The sequence below is a fragment of the Chrysochloris asiatica genome, unplaced genomic scaffold (assembly GCF_000296735.1).
Source record: "Chrysochloris asiatica unplaced genomic scaffold, ChrAsi1.0 scaffold00312, whole genome shotgun sequence".
NCBI lineage: Eukaryota > Metazoa > Chordata > Mammalia > Afrosoricida > Chrysochloridae > Chrysochloris > Chrysochloris asiatica.
This window is the reverse complement of record NW_006408830.1, coordinates 1,331,159-1,357,621: the sequence shown is the minus strand read 5'-3', so window position 1 is coordinate 1,357,621 and position 26,463 is coordinate 1,331,159. Positions and strand designations below refer to the sequence as shown.

Here is a 26,463-nt window from a genome sequence, read left to right as displayed (position 1 = left end):
GTCCAGTGGTCAAGCTTGGGAGGAGGATGGTGTGGGAAGTCAGGAAGCAGGGCTGGGAAGCTGGGAACTGCCTCTTCTTGGCCCGGATGACCAGAGGGCCCTCTAGGGCAGAGACAATAGCCCCAGGGTGGCCCAGAATGCTGGTGGGGGGCGGCAGTGTTGAGGTGTGAGACAGGGAAGGAGTGGTCTCAGGATCCATGCCTCCCGCTCTTGGCACCATGGCACAACCGCCTGGGGGCCAGCCCCAGGACCACCTTTCTGAGCCTTGAAGGGTTTCCAGAGTCCAGCCAGGGCCACACTCATTGTGACCTGGGGCTGCCAGTCAATGCTTAAGGACTAAAGGAAATCATTTACATGCCACTCTCCCATTGGCTGGCCCCTCAGAACTCTGGGCACACCACACCCCTTCCTCGGGGGGGGGGGGGGGGGATGGGCACTGAAACTCTGAACCATTCTCATGAACTTAGGGAGTTCTGAATTTGGGGACTTTGGTAATAAACTCAAGAAGCCTTGGTGGCAGAGTGGTTAAGCGCTCAGCTGGGAACCAAAAAGTCAGCTGTTAGAATCCACCGGCTACTCAGAAGGAGAAAGGTGCAGCAGTCCAGTTCCTTAACAATCACAGTTCGGCAGTTCTACCCTACTGGAAACTAACAGGTTTGGTTTTTTTAGTGACGAATTAAGTTGTAATGATGAGATCATCCTGAGTTTGGGAAACAGCCTCAGTTTGGAGGCTCTTGGGTTCAGATGTTAAGATAACATTAAGGTCCCCTTGAATTCAGGGATTCCCATCAATTTAGGAGACCTTACTCTATTCATTGAGTCTTGGTGTGGATTAAGTACTAGACTGCTAAATGAAAGGTCAACAGTTCAAACCCACCAGTTGCTCCTCAGAAAATCTATTTTGTTGTTGTTACTGTTGTCAAGTTGGTTCCAACTCATAGCGACCCAGTATAGGATTTCAGAGGAACAACTAGTGTTCAGACTGCTGACCTTGAGGTTTAAACTGACCTTGAGATCCAGTGCTTATCCTACGGACCCTATACCGGGTCATTAAGAGTTGAAACTGACTTGAGGACAGTTAACAACAGCTTTATTCATTGTTCTATTGGTGTTGGGACATTTTTCCTCCGTTTTGGAAAATCTCTTACAGGTTCTCGAACTTGAGAAAATTCTGTTTGGATTTCTGAAATTTGGGGGTTCTTAAAATTGGGGGCTTCCAGTTTGGGAGGAGGAACCCTGGTGGTGCAGCAGTTAAGTGCTCAACTAATTGAAAGGTCGGCAGTTCTAACCCACCAGTTGCTCCATGGGAGAAAGATGTGACAGTCTGCTTCCACATAGATCAGAGCCTGGGAAACTCTATGGGGCCCTTCTACTCTGTCCAACAAGCGTCTGTGAGTCGGAACTGACTGAACAGCAGTAGGTTTGCTTATTTCTGGGACCCAGCCTGGAGGTTGCTTAATGTGTGTGTGGGTCGTCTGTGGGTTCTTAGGTTTGGGCATGTCTTTTGAATTTGGAGGCCTTCTGAATTTGGGGATAACAACCTAAATTTGGAGAACTGACTGAATTTTGGGCTCTACTGAGCTTGAAAGCCTTTTCAGCTTGGAGACTTTGTGAAGTTTAGGATTTCTGTTAGAGTTTAGGGTCTTGGAGTTTAGGGTCTTCAAGAGTTCTGTTGAGTTTGGGGCTCCACTGAATCTGGAGAGAATCTTCAACTTGGAGTTATTTTTTAAATGCAGAGGTTCTATAGAAGTAGGGTCCCCCACTGAGTATGGAAACGCTTATGCCTGGTGACTTTGACCTTTGGGGAGCTGTGAGTTAGGGTTCCTGGGTATATCTAGGCAGGAGGGTCCAGATTCTGGGGCAGCCCTCTCCAGCCCAGCTGTGCCCCCCATGCCCATCACTCACCCAGGAATGTTGTGGAGATGTATTCAGAGACCTGGTTTCCTGACCTGCTCATCTCTGACAGGTGTGTGAGCTCACGGTTTAGCATCCTCTTGAACTAAGGTGAAGTGAAGGAGGCAAGAAGGAAGAGATGTGGGGGGGTAATGGCTGAGGGGTTCAGCCCTCCCAGGATCTTTCTGAAGACCTGTGAACCACTCCTATTTCTCTGCTTAGACTGAAGAGCCCCTAGCAGACTGCTGGAAGGGAGGGGCAAGCCCATCCTCTTCTCCCAGGCTCTGGACTGAGGTCTCCAAGCTTGGGAGTTGGGGTTTCAGCACCCCCTCCCTGCCTGAGAAAGGGGGCTCCCTCCACCCACAAGGAGGAGCCAGAGGGGCACCTGTGGAGAGGAGGGGCTCCTGTCTACCAAGGAGCCAATGGGGTATCAGGAGAATACCATCACCATGGTGATGGGAGTCTCCTTAGCAACTCCCCCTCCAACCAGCTGCTGAGCTGGGGGGAAAGGAGGGCAGGCTGAAAGCCCCTTAACCCTTGCCTTCCCAGAGATAGCCCTGGCCCAAATCTTCTCAGGCATGGACCCCAATCCCTGAGGGGTCCTGGCCCCCAGTCCCCAAGATAGTTTGGAGAGGAGTATAGTACCCAAGATCTGGTGACAGATTTGGCCTGAGCAGGGATAAACAGCAAGCTGAGGAAACCCCAGTTCAGACACCCTGGGGAGGGGGTCCCCAGCATAGTCTCTCTCCCTTAACCTCAGTGAAGTGGATTGAAGCCCAGACCAATGGGTCATACCCAAAACCAGGCCTGGGGGCCACTCCTGGTCCCCCAGTGTCACTTCACAGAAGCCTCTGCTGTGACATTGTGAGAAAGGGCATCAGTTCCCTGTCCCCCAGGCTCTACTGAAGCACCCCCAAAGCAGAAGCAGACCGCTCAGAGAGGCAGGGGTGCTCACAGCTGAGTATTGCCCATAGATGCTGGGCAGACAGACAGACAGACACACTGACACACAGTAACAGACCCCTGTGTGACATGGCCCCACACAGCTCCACATAGCCACAGACCAAGGTGTACACACAAAGACGGTCACTAACACGGAACATCACATGTTCCAAAAAAATCATGCAGCTATGGGTTCACAAACACAGGCCGGCACACAGCACAACCACGGCCCTTCCGCCAGGGCCACACGCTAGATCTGGGCAAACCAGCCTGCCATCAGGAGACACACCATGGCAGACAGCTGCACCCCAGCATTAGCAAAGTCACACCCAGTGAGAGCCCTGTAGCCCCAGTCACCCACCACTGCCATCCATGCCCAGACCCCATCCCCAGGCTGCTTCACCCAGCCATACATGTGCACAGCTGCACACGCAAGCCCAGATGGGGGCCGGAGAGGCTGAGTCCCCCCCGACTGCATCCCCTACCTGGTCCCACCAGCCCACTAGCCACGGCTTGGAGCAGGTCTCACAGAAGAAATCTACCAAGGGCATCTTGGAGCCTTAGCCCCGCTCAGGGCTGCCGCGCGAGCACACACACAGAGGCTGGGCTTGGGGAGTCCCGGGGGTTAACAGCCGGAGGAGGGGGTGCTGGGCAGGTGGGCAGTAGAAGGGGAGCCGCGGAGGGGCCTGGGCCGGCCCAGCAGGGCTGGGGGCTCCCTTCCCCTCCGCGCTCCCGGTGGCAGTCCTGGTTACATGGTCTGCCAGCCCCTGGCCCTGAAGGGCCCCCCCGCAGCAGCGGCTGGAGGTGGCTGGGAGCCCCTGCCCATGGGGGGACAGAGAGGGGGGTTTGGGGAGGGATGCTGCGGAGGCCCAGGACTCCGTGTGTGCTCCTGTGTGTTTGTGCGTGCTTACTGCAGCACTGGCAGGCTGCATGAGATGTCAGGTGGTGCTGGGGGGGGGCGTTAAAGGGGCATTGGAGTCCATGGCTATGGCCGGGAGCCAGGACAGGCTGTGGGGGATGGGTGGGAGGCATAGACATGCCCCCTCCATGGATACACACCCAGACACTCCATATGCACAGTTGTGGACAGCTTCACACCCAGACACCCAACACACTCACACCCAAACTCCCCAATGCATTCAGCTCTGCACTTCACACACACACAGAGAGCAACAGTCACAAACCCGGATGTCTGATGGGCAACTACACAGAGACACACCCCTTCCAAGACACAGACCTAATGTCAGACACACGTGGAGAAACACACTGAAAGACACACCCAGACACACTGACAGACACACCCACAGACACAGACAAACAGCTACCCAGACTTCTTTGGACACAAACATATACCCTGATAAGTACATACACAAAGACTCACACCAATGCTCAAGTCCACACACACACACACACGCGCACACACACACACGCACCATTGAAGAAACACACCCTCGGACCCACACCCACAGGTACACAATCAGCCTCAGCCTCACATGGCCCCAGACAAACCTCCTCTGGCAGATGTACACACCTCCAAAGACAGGCATACGCACCCCCCCAACACAGACACCCTCCTCCATCTGCAGATATACACACCCCTCAATAAGACACCCCCACTAGCACACTCATTTCCTCTCAGGCACCCACCCACCCACAAGGGCTGCCACCAGACGGTACAGCTGCAGGAAACACTGTTCACACCGCCTGCTCTCGGAGTGGTAGCCCCTGGAATAGTGTAGGGTCTGCACAGCTGGATAAGGAAAGCCTCACTCCCACCCCTGCAGTCCTGCCAACGCACCTACAGTCACAGGACACAGAGGTCTGGACCAATTCACACCTGTGGACATGCAAGCACACACCCATCCTCCCTCCACAGGTGTATATCTGCACTCCCACCTTTCCTGGGCCCTCTGGCCATACCCCAGCACTGCAAACACAAGAAAACCACATAGACTCACAACTACAGATAACACACCTGCAGACAGCCAGTCTCCACAAGCATAGGGTACCAACCCCCCAACCCACCCCTGGTAGAGCTGTCACCATGGACAGGTTATACTAGTACAACTCACATACACCACACACACCAGACTCTCACCCCTGGGAGAAGTCAACCATCTGCAGAAGCTACACATCCTTTAGTCCCGCCCCGGCCCCGCCCCGCCCTATCCAGGCCCCGCCCCACCCCGGCACACCTTGTGAGAGGCCATCTCGCTGACAGAGCGGTAGGTCTGCATGGTCTCCAGCTGTTCCAGACACCAGTCCAGTTCCTCCAGCGTCTCCCGGGCCAACTGCTGGCATGTCTCCTCTGGGGAAGGGGTGGCAGACTGTGACTGAGAGGATCCCCAGAGGTGCTGGCCCACAACAATGGGGATCCCTAGGTGAGTTGGGTGCTTGGAAAGGGGGTGGGGCAGCCATGCAGAGAAAGACCCTCCTTGTATTGGGGCAGCACAAAAGCTCCTTTGCCACCCCCTGGGCTCAGCTACCTGATAGTGTGGCTTTGCAGACGGTGGTTGGGCCGCCCAACGGGGACCTCCTGCAGAGAAACAAGCCCCAAGTCAGCTGGGGACCCCTCCACCTGAAACCCCAGGCACAGTACCCATTTTCCTTTGCTCCCTATGCCCCTGTGTCCCAAGCCTGTTGCCATGTTTGGTACTGGTGGCCTCTCACTGAGCCGCAGAACCCATTTTACAGATGAGGAAACTGAGGCTCAGGAGATGAAAGTCTCCTCAAAGTCACATGGTTGATCAGCAGAGCTAGATCCTGTGACTCCAAAGTCTATTTCCTTAGCTGCCACCCTCTGCTCCTTGAACCTTCTGAGAATGGCTCTGTCCCCAACCCCCAGGGAGGCCAGCAGTTTTCAGCATACCCCCAGGTTCCAAATAAGAACCCCTCCTTGGTCTTGCTGTAGGCTAAACACTGAACTGCTAACTGTAAAGTCAGCGTTTTAAACCCACCAGCCACTCAGCAGGAGAAAGATGAAGCTGTGTGCTTACATAAAGATTTACAGTCTGGGAAACCCTAGGTAAGAGCGTTACTCTGTCCTATATAGGGTCCCTTGGAGTCCTGTTGTGGTTCTGTAGGATAAGCACAAGGTCAAAGGTTCAAATACCAGCTGCTCCTCGGAAACCCTATACAGGGTTTCTATGAGTCCGAATAACTCAATGGCACTTAATACCAAACAAATATAGGGAGGAAGACCCCCAACGAGACGGATTGGCCAAGTGGCAGCATCGATGGACTCAAGCGTGGCAACAGTAGTGAGGTTGGTCCAGGATTGGACAGTGTTTCATTCTGCTGTGCATAAAGTCACTATGGGTTGGTGTCGACTCAATGGCACCTAACAACCACAATGATACAGGGTAAGGAACTATGGTAGTGTAGTGGTTACGAGTTGGGCTGCTAACCTCAAGGTCAGCAGTTCAAAACTCCCAGTCGTTCCGCGGGAGAAAGATGAGGCTTTCTGCTGCCATACCGATTTATAGCCTCGGAAAGCCTACACAGGGTTGCTATGAGTTGGAACCGACTGCACAGCACATTACCACCACCACCACGATACAGGGTCCCTATGAGTAAGAATAATGCCCTGGACTGCAAGGTCAGTTTGAGCTGGTTCAAACCCACCAGCCACTCCATGGGAACCCTATACAGGATCCCTATGAGTTGGAACTGACTCGACGGCACTTAAAAACAATGAGTAGGAATCAACTCAATGGCAGGGGTTCGATGTGCTGGCAGCGTTCTAGCACTTTTTTTTTGGTATATAACCATCATCTTGATCCACAGAGCAACCCTCAAATGCTACAGCTAGTTGGAGTCCCATGACAGAGAGGGGAAACAGGCACTGCACAAAGCCATTTGTCTGGCAAAGTGGCATCAATGCCAGGAATGCCCCCAGGCTGGGGCTGTTTGCCACAAGTGGCCAGACCTCCTACCATGTGCATCCTTGACCCTTTCTGTACAAAAGCTTCAGGGTCTCGGCTCTTGAACCAGGTAGCTGAGCTGGGTGTCTGCACTGAAGCTGCACAGTAAGTCTGTTAGCTGGGCCTGACCTCATGATCATGATGGGCACTGGGATCCAGCCGTAACTTACTTGTTGCTGGGAATGGGCACATTGGTCAGGAGCGAGAAGTTGCTGCGGACACTCCGGAGACTGGCCAGTACCTGGGATAGAAGAGCAGTGAGGCGAGATGTTGCCCCACCCCCACCCCCGCACCCCTTTGCCTGGTGCAGGGGAGAGCTGGGGAGGGGACTTACCTGGGCAAATGGTGTTACAATGAGGTCTTCAGCATGCCTAGAATCAAAAATGGAGACAAGTCAGATCCCTCCATAGCAAGGACCCTGAGTCCTCAGGAACCAGAGAAGCAACCACTCTGTGGGTATGACACTGGGGGTGTGGCTTGGGAGCAGGGCAGAGATTGGATTCGGGAACTTCACTAGGGTTCAGGAACTGGGTCTGAAAGAAGTGGTGGGAAGGGAGAGGGGCTCAGGTGGGCAGGTAGGCAGTGGCTGGGGGCAGAGACAAAGGGGGGTAAACATGCAGTGGTGGGGGAGGGTGCTTGGCAGGGCAGTAGGTGAGTCAGAGGCAGGGCCTGGGGCAGGTGGTTGGGTGAGTGGGGACAGGTGTGGTTGATGAGGAGAGGGGGCTTGGGAAAGGCTTGGTGAGAAAGGGTAGGAAATATCAGAACAACCGCACTGCCTTTGAGTGGATTCCAACTCAGCAGTTTTGTACAGGGTTTCCAAGGCTGTAAATCTTTACAGGAACAGAAAGCCTCATCTTTCCCCTGAGGAGCGGCTGGTGGGTTTGAACTGCTGACCTTGTGGTTAGCAGTCCAGTGCTTATCTGACAGTATCACCAGAGCTCCCTAAGGGCTAGGGAGGTAGGAGAAACTGGTTGGTGGTGGGCAGGGAGGGGACTCAAAGGGTCAGGGCTACAGGGATATTGTGGAGGGGAGGCGGGGGTGGGGAGCTGAGCCTGAGAGAGGAGTTCAGGGTGGATGTCGGGCAGAGATGGGGTGGGCGCATATGCTACAAAGCAACTGAGCAGGTGGTACACTGAGAGGGGGCTGCTTAACTCTTAGTGTGGAGGATAGGTTGTGAGGGGGGCTGGGCAGGGAAGGGTGGGCACCCACACTCCTTGCTGGGACTGGCAGGTTGGAGTAGTATGGCTGTGGGAGCTGGCGGGTAGGCTGGGGATGCTCACGCTTCGCTGGTGATCGACGAGTTACGGGACATGGTCTTGGGTGACATGTCGTAGTCGCTGTCTGAGCGGTAGAGGAAGGACTCTCGCCGCTGGCTGGAGGCCCCCCCAGCGTGCAGCACGAGGCCTGGGCTCGCCTGCGAGTCCAGGGGGCTGCGGCCGGGCGATGGTGTCGGCCCATTCTCTGCTGCCTCGTAGCTGCAAGGGACGGGAAGAGGGGCAGGGAGGCTGAGCTGGTGGTGGGGAAGTCAAGACAGAGGAGGGGACCAAGAGAGGCAGACACACCAAGACAGATGGGGGACAGGGTATTGCAGAGAACAGACAGTTACTGAGTGTCTGAAGCTGCTAGGGTCCATCTAGGTGCTGGGGATATAGCAGTGACCAAGACAGACCACCTAAAGAGATTCCTCAGGGAGATGACAAGAGGGGGCAGACAGGTTAACAGAACAGCAAAGCTACCCCAGGTCCTCTTTGGGTCTGTTCTTTCCCCAAATCCATTCAGAATCAAGGCCACTTTTGTACTCCTCAGTCAGTCTCCATTGCCTTCTGCCCATCCCCCCTACCCGCTCCCAGTCTTGTCATCTCCAATGGCCAGAGGAGCCTGTGAATGATCCCTTATCTGCTCACAACCTTCCATAGCTCCTATCTCACTTATAACAAAAGACTAAGTCCTCACAAAGTCCTACGCACTGCCCCACCACCTCCCTGATCAAGTCTCCCACCATTCTCCCTCTTGCTCACTTGGCTACAGCCACAATGGCCTCCTCCATGTTCCTTCAACACTCCAGATAGTTTCCAGCCCCAGGGCCTTTGCACAACTTTCTTGCCTCTGATAGCTACATGGCTCCTCCCTCTCTTTCTTCAGGTCTCAGTTCAAATGTCACCTCCTCAGGGAGGTCTTCCCTGACCAGAAGATACAAACACATTGCTGTCTAGTTGATGCTGACCCCATGTGTTGGAGCAGAATTGCTCCAAGGGATTTTATGGCTTCTTTTGCTTGGTAACCTTTATAAAAGCAGATTGGCCAGACCTTCCTTTGGGCATGCTCCTGCGTAGGTTTGAAACACCCATCTTTAGTGAAAACTGTTTGCGCCACCCAGGGCTCTGTCTTCTCTGACCAGCCCACCTAAAATCGCAAGCCCCACCCTGACATTTCATATTCCCCTTTTTTGAAGAAAAAAATAGGTGAAGTTTCACAATCTGACAGAAGGGGCTCTGATAGCATAGCGGGCTACCCATTTAATTGTTAACCTCAAGACTAGCAGTTCGAATCTACCAGCTGCTTCGCCTCAGAAACTCTATTCAGGATCGCTATGAGTCGGAACTGACTCCACAGCACACAACCACCACCTGACATACTCAATAACTTCCTTATCTTTACTGTTATTGTTGTTGTTGTTGTTAAGTGCCATAGAGTTGGTTCTGACTCATAGCGACCCTGTATAGGGTTTCCAAGGAGCAGCTGGTGAATTTGAACTGCCAATCTTGTGGTTCAAACCACATTATCCAGGTGTATTATTATCCTGCAGCGCTGTATCTGGACTCTCTTTACTGTTGTTGTTGTTGTTATGTGCCGTAGAGTCGGTTCCAACTCATAGCGACCCTGTACAGGGTTTCTGAGGCTGTAAATCTTTACAGGAGCAGAAAGTCTCATCTTTCTCCCGTGGAACAGCTGGTAGTTTCGAACTGCTGACCTTGCAGTTCGCAGGCCGATTCGTAACCACTACGCTATCAGAGCTCCTTTTTACTGTTAGCCTTTCCTTATAGAGGAATTTTGTCTGCATTGTTCACTGCTGGATCCCCAGGGCCTAGAAACAGGGCCTGGCACACAGTAGGTACCCAATATTTACTGAATTATTAATAAATGAATGAATGACTACATGAACTGGATTATGATGCTTTGTTTAGGCTCAAAATCACGTGGGATGACAGCCAGTTACTGGTCAGGTGATTTTAGCTGCAATGGCCAGGGTGGGCTTCTCTGAGGAAGAACCATCTTAGCAGGACCTGAAGGTGACACGGGGCTGATCCCAAGTCAGGAAGCAGGAAAGAGCACTCCAGATTGAGAGAAGAGCCAGTGCAAAGGCCCGGAGGCAGGAGATAGTTTGTTTCTGAGGAACATTAAGGAAGCTGTTGGGGGTGTGGCATACTAACAGAACAAGAGAGAGTTACAGCTAGAGAGTGAGAGGAGAGAGTGGGGCCCCAGCCTGGAGACACGAGCAAGACAGAAACCGCCCCCCCCCCACCAGGATGAGGCAGGGGGACCCTGGCTGTACTACTTCCCTTCGTGTGACAGGCAGTAAATAATTTCAGTGTCTTCATCCAGCAAATGTGGACAACCACTGCCTCCTTCTTCACATTGTCCAGGTGACCGGTATTAAGACAGGCAAAATACTTGGAACAGTACCTGGCATAAAACTCAAAAAACGTTGGTAGTTGTAAGTGTATCGGCTCCAAAAAATCCACTTGGGGAGTGAACTCAGCAAGGCAGCAGACAGAGATTGCTGAGTACCAGAGTAGGAAACTGTGAGTCTGTCCTGTGCTGTATGGCCTGCCTTCTCTGGTCTCTCTTACTCTGCCCTTCAAGGTGAACTGGCCAGTGGGCTTTAGGTTTGCCCTGTGTGTGGGGTGAGGAGGGACAGAAAACCTCCCTTTCCATTCCTACATGTCAAGAGTAATTTCTTTAAGTGGTCCGTCTGCTAAGAAATAAAACTTTGAAATCTCCTAGACCAAGACAGAGATACCAGCTTTCACACAGTGAACATTCCACCCCACCCCCCGCCCGAGGCCAGTCCTGGGGGAGTAGGGGACGGGTGCTTCATGGATATCATTTTCAGGATAAGGAAACTGAGGCTCAAAGAAGAAAACGACCAGCTCTAGGTCATAAAGCACAACTGTTGCAGAATCAGAACCCAAACCCATCTTCAGATTCTTAAATGTTAATTGCTTTGCAATTGACAGCACCTAGTAGCCCCCACCCCCACCCTGCCTACTGGACCCCCATTTCGGCAGGGACCAGGCAGCTGCCATAAAATGCAAAGTGGTGTTGAGGGCCCTGGGATGTCAGATGCTCCAATTTTCCAAGAAAAAAACAGAAATTCCTACTTTGAGTAGTCAAAAATTCAAACTTCTTAAACTGTTTAAGAAACACTGTGAGGCTTGTCCTCTACAAAAGATAATATCAAATAAATGAAAAACAAAACAAAATAAAAACAAAAATCACAAACCAGGAGAAAATATCTGGTAAGACTTGTATGTAGACTATATAAAGAACTCTTGATAATGAGTCCAGCGGACTAATGGACCACATGACGTATAATCTCCATGATCCTAGAAGAACAAGATGGTACCCGGTTACCTCTACCAACTGCTCTGAAAGGGGTCACGCTAGAAGGTCTTGGATAGATAACAGCCTACATTACTCTCAACAGAGTAGTTCACACGAAGAATGAAAGCATTCTTCTTGTGAATGGGGACCAGATAAGAAACTCATTGAAAGATTTAAAAAAAAAGTAGCAGGGTGAAAAAAAAAAAAAAATCAACATACAAAAATCAGTTGAATTCCTTTACAGTATAAAAGACAGTTCTGAAAGGAAATCAGGAAAGCAATACCATTTGCAATTTTACACACAAAAAAAATGGTTACTGCTGTTGAGTGCTATGGAGTCAGTTCCAACTCATAGCGAGCGGCTTTTGTATAGAGTTCCTGAGGCTTTTTTTTTTTTTTTAATCTTTACCGGAGCAGGAAGCCTCATTTTTCTCCCATGGGACAGTGGAACAAGTGGTTTTGTTAGCAGTCCAGTGCTTACTGCAGGGTGCCACTGCACTCCCATTTACAATGTTGTTGTTAGGTGTCTGAATCAGTGCCGATTCATAGCAATCCTATCACAACAGAACGAAGCACTGCCCGGTCCTGAAGCAACCTCACAATTATTATTGTATTTGAGCCCATCGCTGCTGCCACTGCCAATTCATCTTGTTGGAGGTCTCCTCTTTTTCTGTGACCCTCCATTTGACCTTCTCCAGGAACTGGTCCCTTCTGACAATATGTCCAAAGTATGAGAGATGAAGTCTGGTCATCCTGGCTTCCAGGGAGTTTTCTGACTACTTCGTCCAACACAAATGTGTTTGTTTTTTTGGCAGTCCATGATACTTTTAATATTCCCCTCCAACACCATAACTCAAATGCATCAGTTCTTCTAAGGTCTCCCTTATTCACTGTCCAGCTTTCACATGCATATGAGGTTACTGAAAATACTATGGCTTGGGTCAGGCGCACCTTAGTCCTCAAGCTAACATCTTTGCTCTAGAACACTATTTTTTTTTCCTCTTTTTTTTAATGTTTTATTGTGAATTATGTGATAGTTTACATGTAAGAACATTGGTTTTACATTCATTCTGTCGTCTCATTGCCATGGTTACAATCACCTCCATGCAATCCTTTCCTCGTGCCCACCAGGTCTTCAGCACACAGTCGCTCTCCCTCTCTGGATCTAAAGTCTCCAGCTGCTCCATCGCTCCACATCATCATCTCTGGCTCCATTTCAGGCATCACTGCTTCTCTGGGTAGGGTCCCGCTCTCTGCTCTTCTCCCTTGATGGTCCTAGGGACCTCTGCTCCTAGACTGAAAAGTTAATCACTCCCCTCCTTGCTATAAAACATCTACCTTTACATTTCCAACCCTCACAATCAGTCCTGATAACAATTATTCATTATTGTATCACAAGAGACCCGCCTGCATTTCATTGCATCAACCTTGCCTAGTCAGACTGAATACTACTCACTGGAGATTCTACCTTCCTCCAGGCCCTCTGGATCTAGGTTCCCTCTTGAAAGCTTGTAAGCCAGTCAATTCTTGCCTTTGTAGCCCCCCACCCCCCATTTTGGGTAGCCAATGTCCAAGTTGCCCATCCCTGTCTACTCTGTGTGTGGAGGGGGTGGGAATGATCTTGCTGTAAGGACTTGTTCCCTCTTTTGAGCTACTGCTTCCATAGGTGTAGGTCAAGTTTATCAAATTGTATGACAATACTTTTTTTTTTTTCCTCTTCTTTTTACTTCTGGTTGAGCTCTCTTAAGTGGTCTTGTGCAGCAGATTTACCTAATGCAATACTTTGTTTGATTTCCTGACTGCTGCTTCCCTGAGCATTGATGGTTGATGCAAGCAAAATGGCATCTTTGACAACTTCAATCTTTTCTCCATTTATCTTGATGTTATTTATTGGTCCAGTTGTAAGGATTTTTGTTTTCTTTGTAACCCATAATGAAGGCTGTGGTCTTTGTTCCTCATCAGTAAGTATTTTATGCCTTCTTCGCTTTCAGCAAGCAAGGTTCATCTGCATATGGCAGGTTGTTAATAAGTCTTTCTCAAATTCTGATGCTATGTTTTTCTTCATATGAATCCAGCTTCTCGGATTATTTGTTCAGCACACAGGTTAATTAAGTATGGTGAAAGAACACACCCTAGCGCACACCTTTCCTGTTTTTAAACCATTCAGTATTCCCTTGTTCTATTCAAACAACTGCCTCTTGGTTCCTCATGAGCACAATTAAGTGTTCCGGAATACTCATTATCTGCCATGCTGTCCATAGCTTGTCATAATCCACACAATCGAAAGCCTTTGGGTAGTCAGTAAAGCACAGGTAAACATCTTTCTGGCATTCTCTGCCTTCAGCTAAGATCCATCTGACGTCAGCAATGATATTCCTCGTTCCACATCCTCTTCTGAATCCAGCTTGAACCTCTGGAAGTTCTCTGTAGCTGGTTTTGAATTATTTTTAGCAAAATTTTGCTTGCATGGGATATTAATAGTATTATCCAATGATTTTCGCATCCCATTTACAATTGTTGTTGTTAAGTGCCGTCTAGTCGGTTCCGACCCATAGCAACCATGAACAGGGTTCCCGAGGTTGTAAATCTTTACAGGAGCAGAAAGCCTCATCTTTCTCCCATAGAGCAGTTGGTAGTTTCAAACTGCTGACCTTGCGGTTCACATCCCAATTTGTAACCACTATGCTACCAGAGCTCCATTTACAATAGCCACCCTAAAAGATGAGCTAATAATAAACCGAACCAGAAAAACAGAAGACCTATACAAAGAAAATTGTAAAACACTACTACAAGAAACCTAAACAGATTGACCAAAATGGAAGCATATACCATGCTCATGGATAGAAGGACTTAACACTGAGAAGATGTCAACCGATTTATAGATACAATGCAATTCCAATCCAGGTTCCACCATCAACCATTCTTAAAAGAGATGGAGAAACAAATCATTAATTTTATATGGGAAGGAAAGAGACTCCAGATAAACAATGTATTAATAAGAACAAAGTAGGAGGTGCCTCATTTCCAGATCTCACAACCTGTTACATAGCCACAGTGGTCAAAACAGCCTGGTACTGGTACAACATAAGATACAAATCAATAGAACACAATTGAGAACCCAGAAATAAATCCATCCACATACAGTCAGTTGATCTTTGACAAAGGGTCACCTTGGGTGACCCTGGTGGTATTTAAAATACCGGTGGCATAGCTTCCAGCATCACAGCAACCATCCCAGTATGGTGTGCAAGCCCCCACAGTACGGCAAACTGAAAGACCGGTAGTGGTATTGTTGTTGTTAAGTGCCATCAAGTCAGTTCCAACTTATAGCGACCCTGTATAGGGTTTCCAAAGAGTGACTGGTGATTTGAACTGCCAACCTTGTGGTTCAAACCAACCTTGTGGTCAAGTGCTTATCCTACAATGCCATAGAAATGCAAATAGAGAACAATGAAATACCATCTTGTTAAATTCTGTTTTGTTGGTTCTAACTCAAAGCCACCCTGTATAGGGTTTTCAAGGTGAGTGGTAACCTTGCAGTTAGCAGTCCAGTGCTTATCTTACAGTGTCACCGCAGCATTAATAGCAAAGTTAAAAAAAAAAAAAAAGAATAACAAATGCTAGCAAGGGCGTGGAGAACCTGGGACCCTCCAATACAGCTGGTGGGACTTTAAAATGGTGCAACTGTGGTGGAAAACAGCATGGCACTTTCTTAAGAAGTTGGAAATAAAATACCCTATTATCCAGCAATCCCTCTACTTGGGATTATCTTCAAGAAATAAGAGCCAAGACACAAAGAGACACATGTACACCCATGTTCATCATAATGCCGTGCACCATAGCAAAACGTAGGAGACAGCCTAGGTGCCTGTCAATGGAGGAATGGCTAGACTTTGGAACATGAATGAACATAATGAAACACTCCGCAATGCTGAAGAATGAGTCTGCAAAGTGCCTCATAACTTGAATGAACCCGGAGGATATTATCCTGAGTGAAATTAGCCAATCACAAAGAGACAAATATTATATGAAATCAAAATGTTGTAGAAATCAAGAAGGGGTTTTCATGCTGAAGGAAACATTCTTTGATGGTTACCAGGGTGGAAGTTATTGTGAATAAGGAAGACTGTAAAATAATTGATGCATTTGATTTATGGTGTTGGAGGAGAATATTAAAAGTACTGTGGGCTGCCAAAAGAACAAACATATCGGTGTTGAAAAAAAGTACAACCAGAATGCTCCTTAGAAGCCAGGATGACCAGGCTTCAGACATATTATCAAGAGGGCCCACTACCTGGAGGAGGAGGACATCATGCTTTGTAAAGTGGAGGGTCGGAGAAAAAGAGGAAGACCCCACCAAGATGGATTGGCACAGTGGCAGCAGCAATGCGTTCAAGCGTAGCAACGATAGTTAGGTTGATGCAGAACCAGGCAGTGTTTCATTTTGTTGTGCTTAACTTGCTATGAGTCACTACTAACTCGATGGCACCTAACAACAGTAACAAGACGAGTGGAAGGAAAAGGGCAAGTGATTCACTGGCTAGAGGGTTGTTGTTGTTAAGTGCTGTTGAGTTGGTTCCAACCCATAGCGACCCTGTATGGGTTTCCGAGGAGCAGCTGGTGAGCTTGAACCACTGACCTGCGTAGACATGTGTTAACTTGAGTGACAGGAAACACAATTTTAAAAGAGGTTGGGGGTAGAAGGTCCTGGCTAATGCTGGAAAAAAATGTGAAAGAAAACTGAAAATCATACAAGAGCTCTGCCTTAGTGATAGAATAAACTGGTGGGTGGGCCCCTGAGACGATGATCCTTAGTCACTTTCAGGTCTGGAACAGAACTCACTCCTGCACTTCAATTTTCAGCCAAACAATAGATCGTCTAGAAGGGGAACAATACTAGAGAGGTACAAAAAATAACTCTGAAACTCACTAATAAAAAGGATAAAAGAGTGAAACAGACAGTTCATCAAAGAATACGGACAGATGGCAAATAAGTACAAGAAGCAGAATTAATTTTAGGAAAATGCAAATTCAGCCCAGGAAATACTTTTGACACCTAACACTACCATCACCACCCACTGCCTTTGAGTCCTTTGTGACTTATAGTGACCTAACAGGATACAGTAGAACTGTTGCACGGCTTCTTCAAGGCTATACGTCTTTATGGGAGCAGACTACCTGTACGTTGTCCCGCAGAATGGCTGAAACCGAACTCACTTCTGCAGTTCCGTTTTCAGCCAAACAACAGCCTTTGAGGGGGACAGTAACACTATAGTGAGAGTAGACTTGAACCTACTTTCAGTTAGCAGCCCAGCAGGAAAGGAGGGCTTAAAATGCCAAGAGTTGGCAAGGATGTGGAGCAACTGGAACCCTCCTGTCCTCATACACATGAGAATGCAAAATGTTAGCAGCCACTTTAGAAAATAGTTTGGCTGTTTTCCATGAAATGATATCCACCACTTATCTATCAGTCAGCTTGTCATACTGTGGTGGTGGTGTGTATTGCTGTGATGCTGAAAGCTATGCCACCTGTATTTTGAGCATGAGTCAAAAATTATCCACACTCTGGCTGTAGAATTGATTTGCAACAACTTTTAGAAAAGACAAATACATGATTTTTCGACATAATCTCCTTGCTTTTTCAGTACACTTTGTCCATCTGTCAACAAGCTTTCATATTCCTTGATCAAAAAGTGTTTTAGGCTGAGCTGTGAACCATGAATGCACTGCTGTCTTCACCTCATCAGAGATGAACTGTTGTCCTCGAAGGGCTGCTTTCAGAGGACCAAACAGGTGCAAGTCTGATGGAGTAAGATCAGGACTATAGGGAGGATGCTTTAACACCTCAAAAAGAAGTTTTCCCAGAGTGTCAACAGTGTGGGCAGAGGTGTGAGGATGTGCATTGTCCTGCCAGATCGAAATGCCCTTGGATAGCATCCTCTGCATTTAATCCAAAGTTTAGGCTTCAACTCTTCAGTGAGCATCTCACTGTAATGAGCACCATTGATTACTGAACCTTTTCCCTGATGGTGTCCCAATACCAGCCATTGAGAACCCCAGAAAATTGTAAACATCAATCTTCCAGCTAATGTTTGACTTTTGAACTTTTTCTTGGTGGGCGATTGAGGATGTTTCCATTTCATACTTTGCCAGTTATTCTGAGGCTCACAGTGATGAATTCATGTCTCATCACCAGTAATGACTTTTTTAAAAGAAACTTTTACCTTCCTCTGAGTATTGGTCCAAATTTTGTCTGCAGATGTCCGAACATTTCTGTTTGTGTTCTTCTCTGAGCTGTTTCAGTCCCCATCTTGCACACACTCTAAAACCCAAGTCTATTGTGAATTATTTTATAGGCAGAACCATGGCTGATTTGCAAATGATTTGCCACATAATTCACTGTCACTCGTTTATTTGACAGAATCATTTCATCTGCAAGCTATGGACCTGGATGGGTGTTTTAATATAACAGGTTCATCCATGTTACAAGGCACTTTACAGACTCATCTTTAGCATTGTGTAGTGTTTCATTGTGTGTATGTTCCAAAGTCTATCCACCTAGGCTGTCTCCTACTTTTGCCATAGTCAACAGCATTACGCTGAACATGTGGGGGTGGGGTACATGTATTATTCATGTCTTGACTCTTATTTTTGACTCGCCTCATAAATACCAGCAGGATCACCTATTGTGAATGGGTTTCAGTGGAGCGTCCCGACTAAGACAGACTTGGTGGTGGTGGTGGTTATATACTGTGGAGTCAGTTCCAACTCATAGCGACCCTGTACAGGGTTTCCAAGGTTGTAAATCTTTGTTGTTGTTGTTAAGTGCCGTTGAGTCGGTTCCGACCCATAGCGATCCTGTACAGGGTTTCCGAGGGTGTAAATCTTTACGGGAGTAGAAAGCCTCTCTTTACAGGGGCAGAAAGCCTCATCTTTCTCTCACGAAACAGCTGGTAGCTTCGAACTGCTGACCTTAAGGTTCGCAGCCCAATTCGTAACCACTACTCTATCAGGAATACGGAAAGGCATACCACTTCTGAATGGTTAGCTATTGAAAACCTTATGAATAGCAGTAGAACAATGTCCAGAAGATGAGCCCCTAAGGCTGGAAGGCACTCAAAATACAACTGGGGAAGAGCTCCCTCCTTAAAGTAGAGTTGACCTTAATAATGTGGATGGAGCAAAGCTTTGGGGACTTTCATTCTTCAAAATGAGAAAAAACAGCTGTAAACATCTATTAATGATCAAAATGTGTAAAGGATGAAGTACGAATCTAGAAAAACTGGACATCTTAATAATGAAAGGGAATGCATAAATATCAAATCCTAGACATTAGTGAGCTGAAATGAACTGGCATTGACCATTTTGAACCATACAGTCATATGGTTTTTGAGAGCACGGTACCTCTGTAGGATAAGCATTGGACTGCAGACCACAAGGTTGGTGGTTCGAGCCCGCCAGCTGCTCATGAGAGAAAAATGAGGTTTTCCGTTCCCACAAAGATTTACAGCTATGAGTCGGAAGTACAATATGAAGAATTCTGTGATAGGATAATATCCGTATGCCTACAAGGAAAATGGAGTCCTGGTGTGCTATAGGATAAGCACTGAAACTGAACTTCTGACCACAAGGTTGGCATTTTAATCCCAACAGCTGTTCCTCACAAACCCTATGCAGGATGGCTATGAGTGGAAACCGACTTGGATGCTTAGTAACAAGGAAATCCAGTTAGTACCACTATTATTCAAATGTCTGCAACAACCACTAAAACTAAAGACGATGAAACTGAAGAATTCTATCACCTTCTTCTGGGAGAAAAATGAGGCTTTCTGCTCTCATGAAACTTTAAACCCTAGGAAACCCTATGCAAGCTCACTATGAGCCCGAAGTGACTCGATAGCACTTACAGCAATAACAACCAACTTCTTCAGTCAGAAATCAATCCAACATGCAAACAAGATGCATTGATAAATACTGGTGATTGGAATATGAAAGTTGGGAACAAGGAGAAAGGATCGGTAGTTGGAAAATAACGGCCTTGGTGAAAGATACAATGCTGGAGATGACATGATAGAATTTTGCAAAATCAATGACTTACTAATTGCAAATACCTTTTTGCAACCACATAAAAGGCATGGACCTCACCAGCTAGAGTATGCAGTAATCACATTGACTACACCTGTACGAAGAAACGATGGAGAAGCACAATATCATCAGCCAAAACAAAAAGTCACGGGTTGACTGAGGAACAGACTTTCGATTGCTCATATGCAAGTTCAGGCTGAAGTTGAAGAAAATTAAAACAAGTCCACTAGCGCCCAAATATGACCTTGAGTAGATCTCATCTGAATTTAGAGACCAGCTCAAGAACAGATTTAATGCATTAGACACTAATGATTAAAGACCAGAGGAGTTGTGGGAGGACATCAGGAACATCAGACAGGCAGAAAGCCACGTAATTAAAAAGACCGGAAAGAAAGAAAAGACCTAAGTGGATGTCAGAAAAGACTTTGAGACTTGCTCTTGATGGTAGAGAAGCTAATGATGAAGTAAAAGAGCTGAAAGGCAAATTTCAAAGGGCAGCTCAAGAAGACAAAGTAAGGCATAATAATGAAATGCGCAAGGACCTAGAGTTAGAAAACCAAAAGTGAAGAACGGGCTCAGCATTTCTCAAGCTCAAAGAACGGAAGAAAATACCCAAGCCTTGCTTTGTAACATTGAATGATTCTATGATTCTTTGAGCAAAATGGAGTCCTGTGTGATGCTGTAGGATAAGCACTGGACTGCTAACCTCAATGCTGCCAGTTTAAACCCACCAGCAATTCCTTGGAAACCCTATACAGGGTCACTGTGAGTTAGAACCTACTCGATGACTTTTGACAACAATGTGGGTTAAATATTGAATGATGCAGGAAGTATCTAAAGATGGAAGGAATACACAGAGTCACTATCAAAAAGAATTAGTAGATGATCAACCACTTCAAGAGGTAGCATATAAGTACGAACCAATGGTATTGAAGAAGTTCAAGTTGCACTGAAGACATTGGCAAAAACAAGGTTCCAGAAATTGGAATACAAATTGAAATGTTTCAGTGAGTTGATGCAGCACAGGAGGCGTTCAGTCACTATGTAAAAAAATTGGGAGGCCTTAGTCAACCAATAGGATGAGATCCAGATCTGTGCCCATTTCAAAGAGAAATGCAGAAATCATCGAACAATATCAGTATCACATTGCAAGCAAAATTTAGCTGAAGATAAATGGTTGCAGCAATCCATGGCCAAGGAACTGCCAGAAATTCAAATCAGAAGCAGAAGAGGATGTGGAATGAGGGATATCATTGCTGACGTCGGATACATCTTGGCTGAAAGCAGAGAATATCAGAAAAATGTTTATTTGTGCTTTATTGAGTATGCAAAGGTACTCAACTGTGTGGATCATAGCAAACTACAGATAACATTGTGAAGAATGGGAATTCCAGAACACTTAATTGTGCTCATGTGAAACCTGTACGTAGACCAAGAGGTATTCATTGGAACAGAACAAGGGGACACTGACAGATTTAAAATCAGGAAAGGTGTGCTCCAGGGTTGTATCCTTTCACCATATGTATTCAATCTGTATGCTAAGCAAATAATCAGAGAAGCCCGATTATATGAAGTAGAATGCTCATTAACAACCTGCAACATGCTGATGATACAACTTTGCTTGCTAGAAGCCAAGAGGACTTGAAATATTTACTGATGAAGACCAAAGAATACAGCCTTCAATATGGATTGCAGTTCAATGTAAAGAAAACAAAAATCCTCACAAATGGGTTAATAAATAACATTATGATAAATGGAAAAAAAGATTGAAGCTAAGACTTCATTTTGCTTGGATACACAATCAACATTCACGGAAGCAGCACTTAAGAAATCAAATGATGAGCTGCATTAGGCAAATCTGCTGCAAATGATGTTTTTAAAGTATTATAGAGCAAAGATGTCACCTTGAAGACTAAGATGGGCCTAACCCAACCTATAGTATTTTGAATTGCCTCGTATGCATGTGAAAATTTGGCAATGAATGAAAAAAACATAGATTATTAAATATACCATGGACTGCCAAAAAATGAACAAATCAGAACACTTCTTAGAAGCAAGGGGATAGTGAGACTTCATGTCACGTAATTTATTAGGACGTTTTCAGGAAGATCCAGTTCCTGAAGGGCATCTTGCTTTTAAAGTAGGGGCTCATCAAAAAAGCAGAAGATCCTCAATGAGATGTACTGATATTGTGGCTGCATCAATAGGCTCCAGTATAGGGACAGGCGTGTTTTGTTCTGTTTTACACAGGGTCGCCATGAGTCAGAACAGACTCAACAGCAAGTATTCTAAAAAGAGTTAGATTGGGCATTTGCTGATAATGCCCATTAATTATCTACTGGGTACCGGGTACCAAGGTTGTTTGTTAAGGGTAGTCAAGTCGGTTCCGACTCATAGCGACCCTGTATAACATTTTCAAGGAGCAGCTGGTGGGTTTGAACTGCTGACCCTGTGGTTCGCAGTCCAGTGCTGAACCTACAGTGCCACACCAGGAGTCAAGGTGAATCGGTTTAAGTATACAGAATACAGTAAAACCTGAGGAAGTTGGAACCTGTGTAAGAAGGAAAACAAAAATACTTTTCACTAACATAACTGATAGTAAAGTAGGTAAGATTTGTTGTGATGCTGTATAGGGTGTCTGAGGAGTGACTGGTGAGTTTGAACCGCCAACCTTATGATTCCAACCACCTTGAGATCCAGTGTTTATCCTACAGCGCCACACCAGGACTCTACCCTGTCAAAGAAGGAAAACTTTTGAGACCCAGAAAAACCAGGCCGCCCCATTTGAATTCTGGCTCTCACAGGTTTCATGATATTGAGACATATCGAGCACTTGCTGTGTACCTGGTACCCTGAAACACTTGGCATGCTTCAACTCCTTTTGCCTCCCACCAACCCCATGAAATGGGTACTGTCAACATGCCTGTTGGATAAGGAGACTGAGGCACAAAGGGTGGGGCAGTCAGGGATTTTGGCCTTACTGCCTGCAAACCTTGCCCTGGAGGGGGAACACACCGTGTCCTAGGAACCGAAGCTGCGCTTTAAGGGTGAGAGCTTGGTCCTAGTGTGTTCAGCTGACACAGACCAGCAGATAGACCAGCCTGGAGGTGGGGGGTGGGGGGAGGGGGCGTGGGGGAGACTCAGTGCTAGTTCAGCTGACACAGACCAGCAGATAGACCAGCCTGGAGGTGGGGGGGGGGGAGATTCAGTGCTACGCAAGCAGGAGCCCAGAGGCCAGGATGGGAAGAGGCAGTCTCTGGGGCTCTGCTGTTTGTGCTTCCAGGAGCAGATGTCCCCAGGGCCAAGAGACGGAAGGCAGTAGATGAGGGCTGGTGAATTGCTTTCTGGGAGTGAGGTCCCAGCAACCCCTCAGAATCAGAGCCTTGGGCCATGGAGAGTCACCCCTCCTTGATATGGCATTGCTCAAGATCGATGCTCTAGAGATGTCCCAACAAGACCAGCAGTCAGGGACAAGAGCCATGCCTTGACAGGCCTGGACACGCCACTATAGAGGTGAGTGACCTGTCCAAGACTCCCCCTGGGGCAGACTGACCTCGTGATTGCTGACTTGGTGATGGTGCTTCAGGTGAAACTGCTCCCTGCTCTACCCCCATGGGGCCCCTCAGCCTGCCCACCTGGGCCTCTGGAGGACCGGGCAGCCCAGGGCAGAAACAGACCTTGGGGAGCTCTGCTACAGGGGCTGATGGGAAACAAACAAGCTGGGGTGGGGGCAGGGAAAGGGAACAAGTCACAGGTGATAAAAATGATAAAAACACACACACAATGAAAGTCACCAACTGCTATGAAGTGTCATATGCCAGACACACATTAAGAGCCCATTTTCAAGAGAAGGAAACTGAGGCCCCAAGAAGTTGAATAACTTGGTTAGTGGTGGAGCAAAGACTGGAACCCAGGCAGCCAGGCTATAAAGCTGTGTTCTCAGTCATGGGTGTCTGTCTCCCCTGGCTCCCTGCCTCTGCCCCCTCCACCTGACTCCCTCAGAGGAGGTGCCAGGCAGCCTTCATGGAAACGCCTGGCATTTGCCTTGGGAAGGTCACACGGAGGTTGAGAGCGGGTGTTGGTGTATGTCTGCCAGGCAGGAGTGTGGTGCCAGGTGACACGGCTGTTTGTGGGACTCTGTGTGCATGTGTGTGTGTGTGTGTGTGCACCTATGGATCTGTAGGTGAGAGAGACGGTCTGGGTGTTCAGGGGTACCTGTGTGGATCCGTACCTGACTTACGGGACTAGCGGAGACTCTACCTGTGAGCTACCATAGGTGCTGTAACTGTCCCTGTGTGTGTCTCTGGGTGCAGATGGGAGCCAGGCCTGTGGCAGGGGGAGGGTGTGGAGTCTGGGCAGGTGTGGCGGGGGAGCACGTGTTCTTGTGGGGAGCACAGTGGATTTGAGTTCTGTGAGGGCCTGCCATGGGTCAGCTGTAGGCTTCTCTTTGTGCCCCCACCAGCCGGAAGACCTACAGCCAGCACAGTAAATACTAGGTGGCCCCAGTTACTGCTGAAACAGTGTGTCAGGTATATGTGAGTGTGAGTGTGTGTGTGTGAGTGTATCAACGTTGCTGAGCATCTGTGTGTTCAGGTGTCTGGAGGGGCTGGTACAGAGGAACAGGGACCAGACTGAGGATCCCCAAGAAAGAATTCTGGAAATTTACAAGCCACTTCTTTACCCCAATACTGCCCAGCAGGTTCTAAATAGCCCCAAGAAGTTCAGGAACCTCCCCTCCCCACCCCCACCCAGCTTGGTTTTCAGCCCAGCAGCTCCAGCAGGGAGGGAGAGGGGTGCCTGTGACACGGAGAGCCGGGCAGGGCAAGAGAACCTGGCTCTAAGCCCATGGCCTGGGAGCAGAGCCCAAGTGACGCTGGACACCCATATTGGCTGCCAGGGTGAGTGCTAGAGCGCAGGTTTCAGGGTATAAAGGAGAGGAGGGATTCCCACCGTGGGTAGGGAGGGCTCCAGCCCCCATGTAGGGGCAACCCCTTTCAGGACACCCCCAGCAGCACCTGGACCTTTAGGATCAGGGGAGGAGATCAGAGTCCCAGCCAGGTCCTGGAAACTACTTGGGGGACTCCCCCAAAGTAAGCTAGAGTTCCTCCTCCCCCCAACAGTGCAGCCAGAGCCCCATGAACTCCAGAAGAGAACTGGCAGTGGGCCACCCACCTGACGGATCTGTCTGGCAGGTGTCGACGGGTGTCTTCATCGCTGAAGGAGAAGTGAACCAGGGGCTCAGGGACCGCAGGGGGCAGTACCAGGGCGGGGGGCCGGGGCCTGGGCCGTGGTGCTGCACCTGAGCGCATGGGGGCCAAGCGCTGTGGGGGCGCACATAAGGACAGCTCAGGATGGTGTGGCGTGCACAGCTCGCCTACCCAAAGTGTCTGAGCCACCAGCGCCTCCTCTGGTGACCCCCCCAGGGACGGACCAGGGGCGTCCACAACTCTGCTTGGGCGGGCTCCCGCGGCTGCCCGCCTCCCCACCCCACCCCCTGCCCGCAGATCTTGGCGCATAACCCCCTCCCCGCCGCCTCTTGTCACCAGCCCTGGGGCGCCCTGAGCTCCCATTCCCTAGGCTCCAACCTTACCCCCACCCCATACCCGGGCCCCGGCCCCGCCTCCCCTCTCTGACGTCGAACTGGGCCCGCAGGAGGGCTCCGTACGCCAAGCGCCCCAGGGGAGCAGAACCTGCGGGCGAGGTGCAGGCCCCTTAACAAAACCCGGGGGAGGGGCTGCGGATGGGAGGGGGAGGAGAAGGGAAATATCGACAAGGATTTGGGGAGGGAGACAGATTGATGTAGAGCGAACCACTTACAGATAGGCACGGTTCTCCACCCAGCGTACCACAACCTCTCAGATCCTAGCGGGGCTCCCAGAGACCCTAGCTTCGTTTCCTTTCCCCGCCTCCCCATCCTCCGCCTTCCAGAAGCAGGCCCCGTCTAATCCCCTCAGTGTCTTCTCCTAGTTGTGAATCTACTGACTCAGGTTCCAAACTAGTGCGCTGGGAGAGTCTAGGGGAAAGGGCAGCCCACAAGGCTGGGGTGGAAAAGGTCCCTCTCCAGCTCCGGGGAGCCCCAGCACCAGCCCATGCCTACCCTGAGATGCCATCGTCTACCTTCCAAGATAAACAGACACTGGAAAACCAGACTGGATGTGGCCTCAAGGACCATCGCCTTCAGGTTTCCCACCCTGAAGCCCCTTTCTGAACAAGAAGGGGGCTTCCATTTGCCCTCCCTTGAGAGTGCACAGGTTACACGTGGGTTCACCGCTGGTTCATTTCACAGGTCACAAGACTAAAGCTGGCAGAACCGAATATTTTCCCAGGTCACTCAGGTTGGCAGGTCCGCCTTACTCCCCCAAAGCCTGACCTCCACCTCAGATCTGCACAGAATGTGGTCGTGATGCAGTGTTTATTGAGTGCCTACTGCATGCCCTATCAGAAGTCTCCAAGGCAACCCTGGCGGGCAGAGGTGATTTTTATCATTGCCAGATGACGGGAAAAGAAAAGTGAGGCTGGGGAGAGGGAGCCCCAGACTTTGGAGCACGCGTCAGGTGGCCAGGGGAAACTTGAACCCATAGCCACTTACCCAGCCCACGCCTGGCGGCCGAAATCCTGGAAGCTATGATGGAGCCGAAGGTGTCGGCGTAAAGTTGGGGACCGGCTTGGGAAGAAGACAGGCGAGGAAGGCGGTGAGCGCGGGCGGCGGGGCGCGAGCGGGGCCAGGGGCTCGGGCAGGAATGCCTCGTCCTCGGCCGCCAAGAGGGCCGCCAGTCGTAGCTCGTGGATGCGGCCCCTGCTGTGTGGCCGCGCCATGGCCGCAGGGCACACGGGGCAGCCCCCGCCAGGCGGGCGCTGGGGAGCTGTGCCGCCCGCCCCAAGCGGCCCACGCAGGCCAGCCGCCCAGCCCTCCGGGCCCTGGGCCCCACCCCGCCCCGGCCGCCTCGGCCCTTCCGGCTTTGCCGCTAGGGCCGCCCCTGGGGCGGGGCGGGTCTGGGGCACCCACAGGCTGCCA

The 26,463-nt window shown here is 49.2% G+C and overlaps 1 protein-coding gene across 8 annotated transcripts in view; it reads right to left on the bottom strand.

Annotated features, from left to right (window-relative positions):
- The window catches only part of PDE4A (phosphodiesterase 4A, cAMP-specific), a 46,232-nt gene that overhangs the window by 7,762 nt on the left and 12,007 nt on the right, over positions 1–26,463 (bottom strand). For 2 of the 8 annotated variants that reach the window (XM_006875088.1, XM_006875087.1), the window contains 6 exons: positions 8,039–8,233; positions 7,093–7,129; positions 6,929–6,999; positions 5,322–5,371; positions 5,031–5,143; positions 1,906–1,999 (listed from right to left, as the gene is read on the bottom strand). In XM_006875088.1, coding sequence (XP_006875150.1) covers positions 1,906–1,999; positions 5,031–5,143; positions 5,322–5,371; positions 6,929–6,999; positions 7,093–7,129; positions 8,039–8,233 — 560 coding nt within the window. Of the gene's footprint in view, positions 1–1,905; positions 2,000–3,320; positions 3,387–5,030; positions 5,169–5,321; positions 5,372–6,321; positions 6,345–6,833; positions 6,857–6,924; positions 7,000–7,092; positions 7,130–8,038; positions 8,234–24,620; positions 24,767–25,638; positions 25,653–26,037; positions 26,265–26,463 lie in introns of those variants that run through there. The other 6 variants (XM_006875089.1, XM_006875092.1, XM_006875093.1 and 3 more) reach the window with 6 other exon arrangements.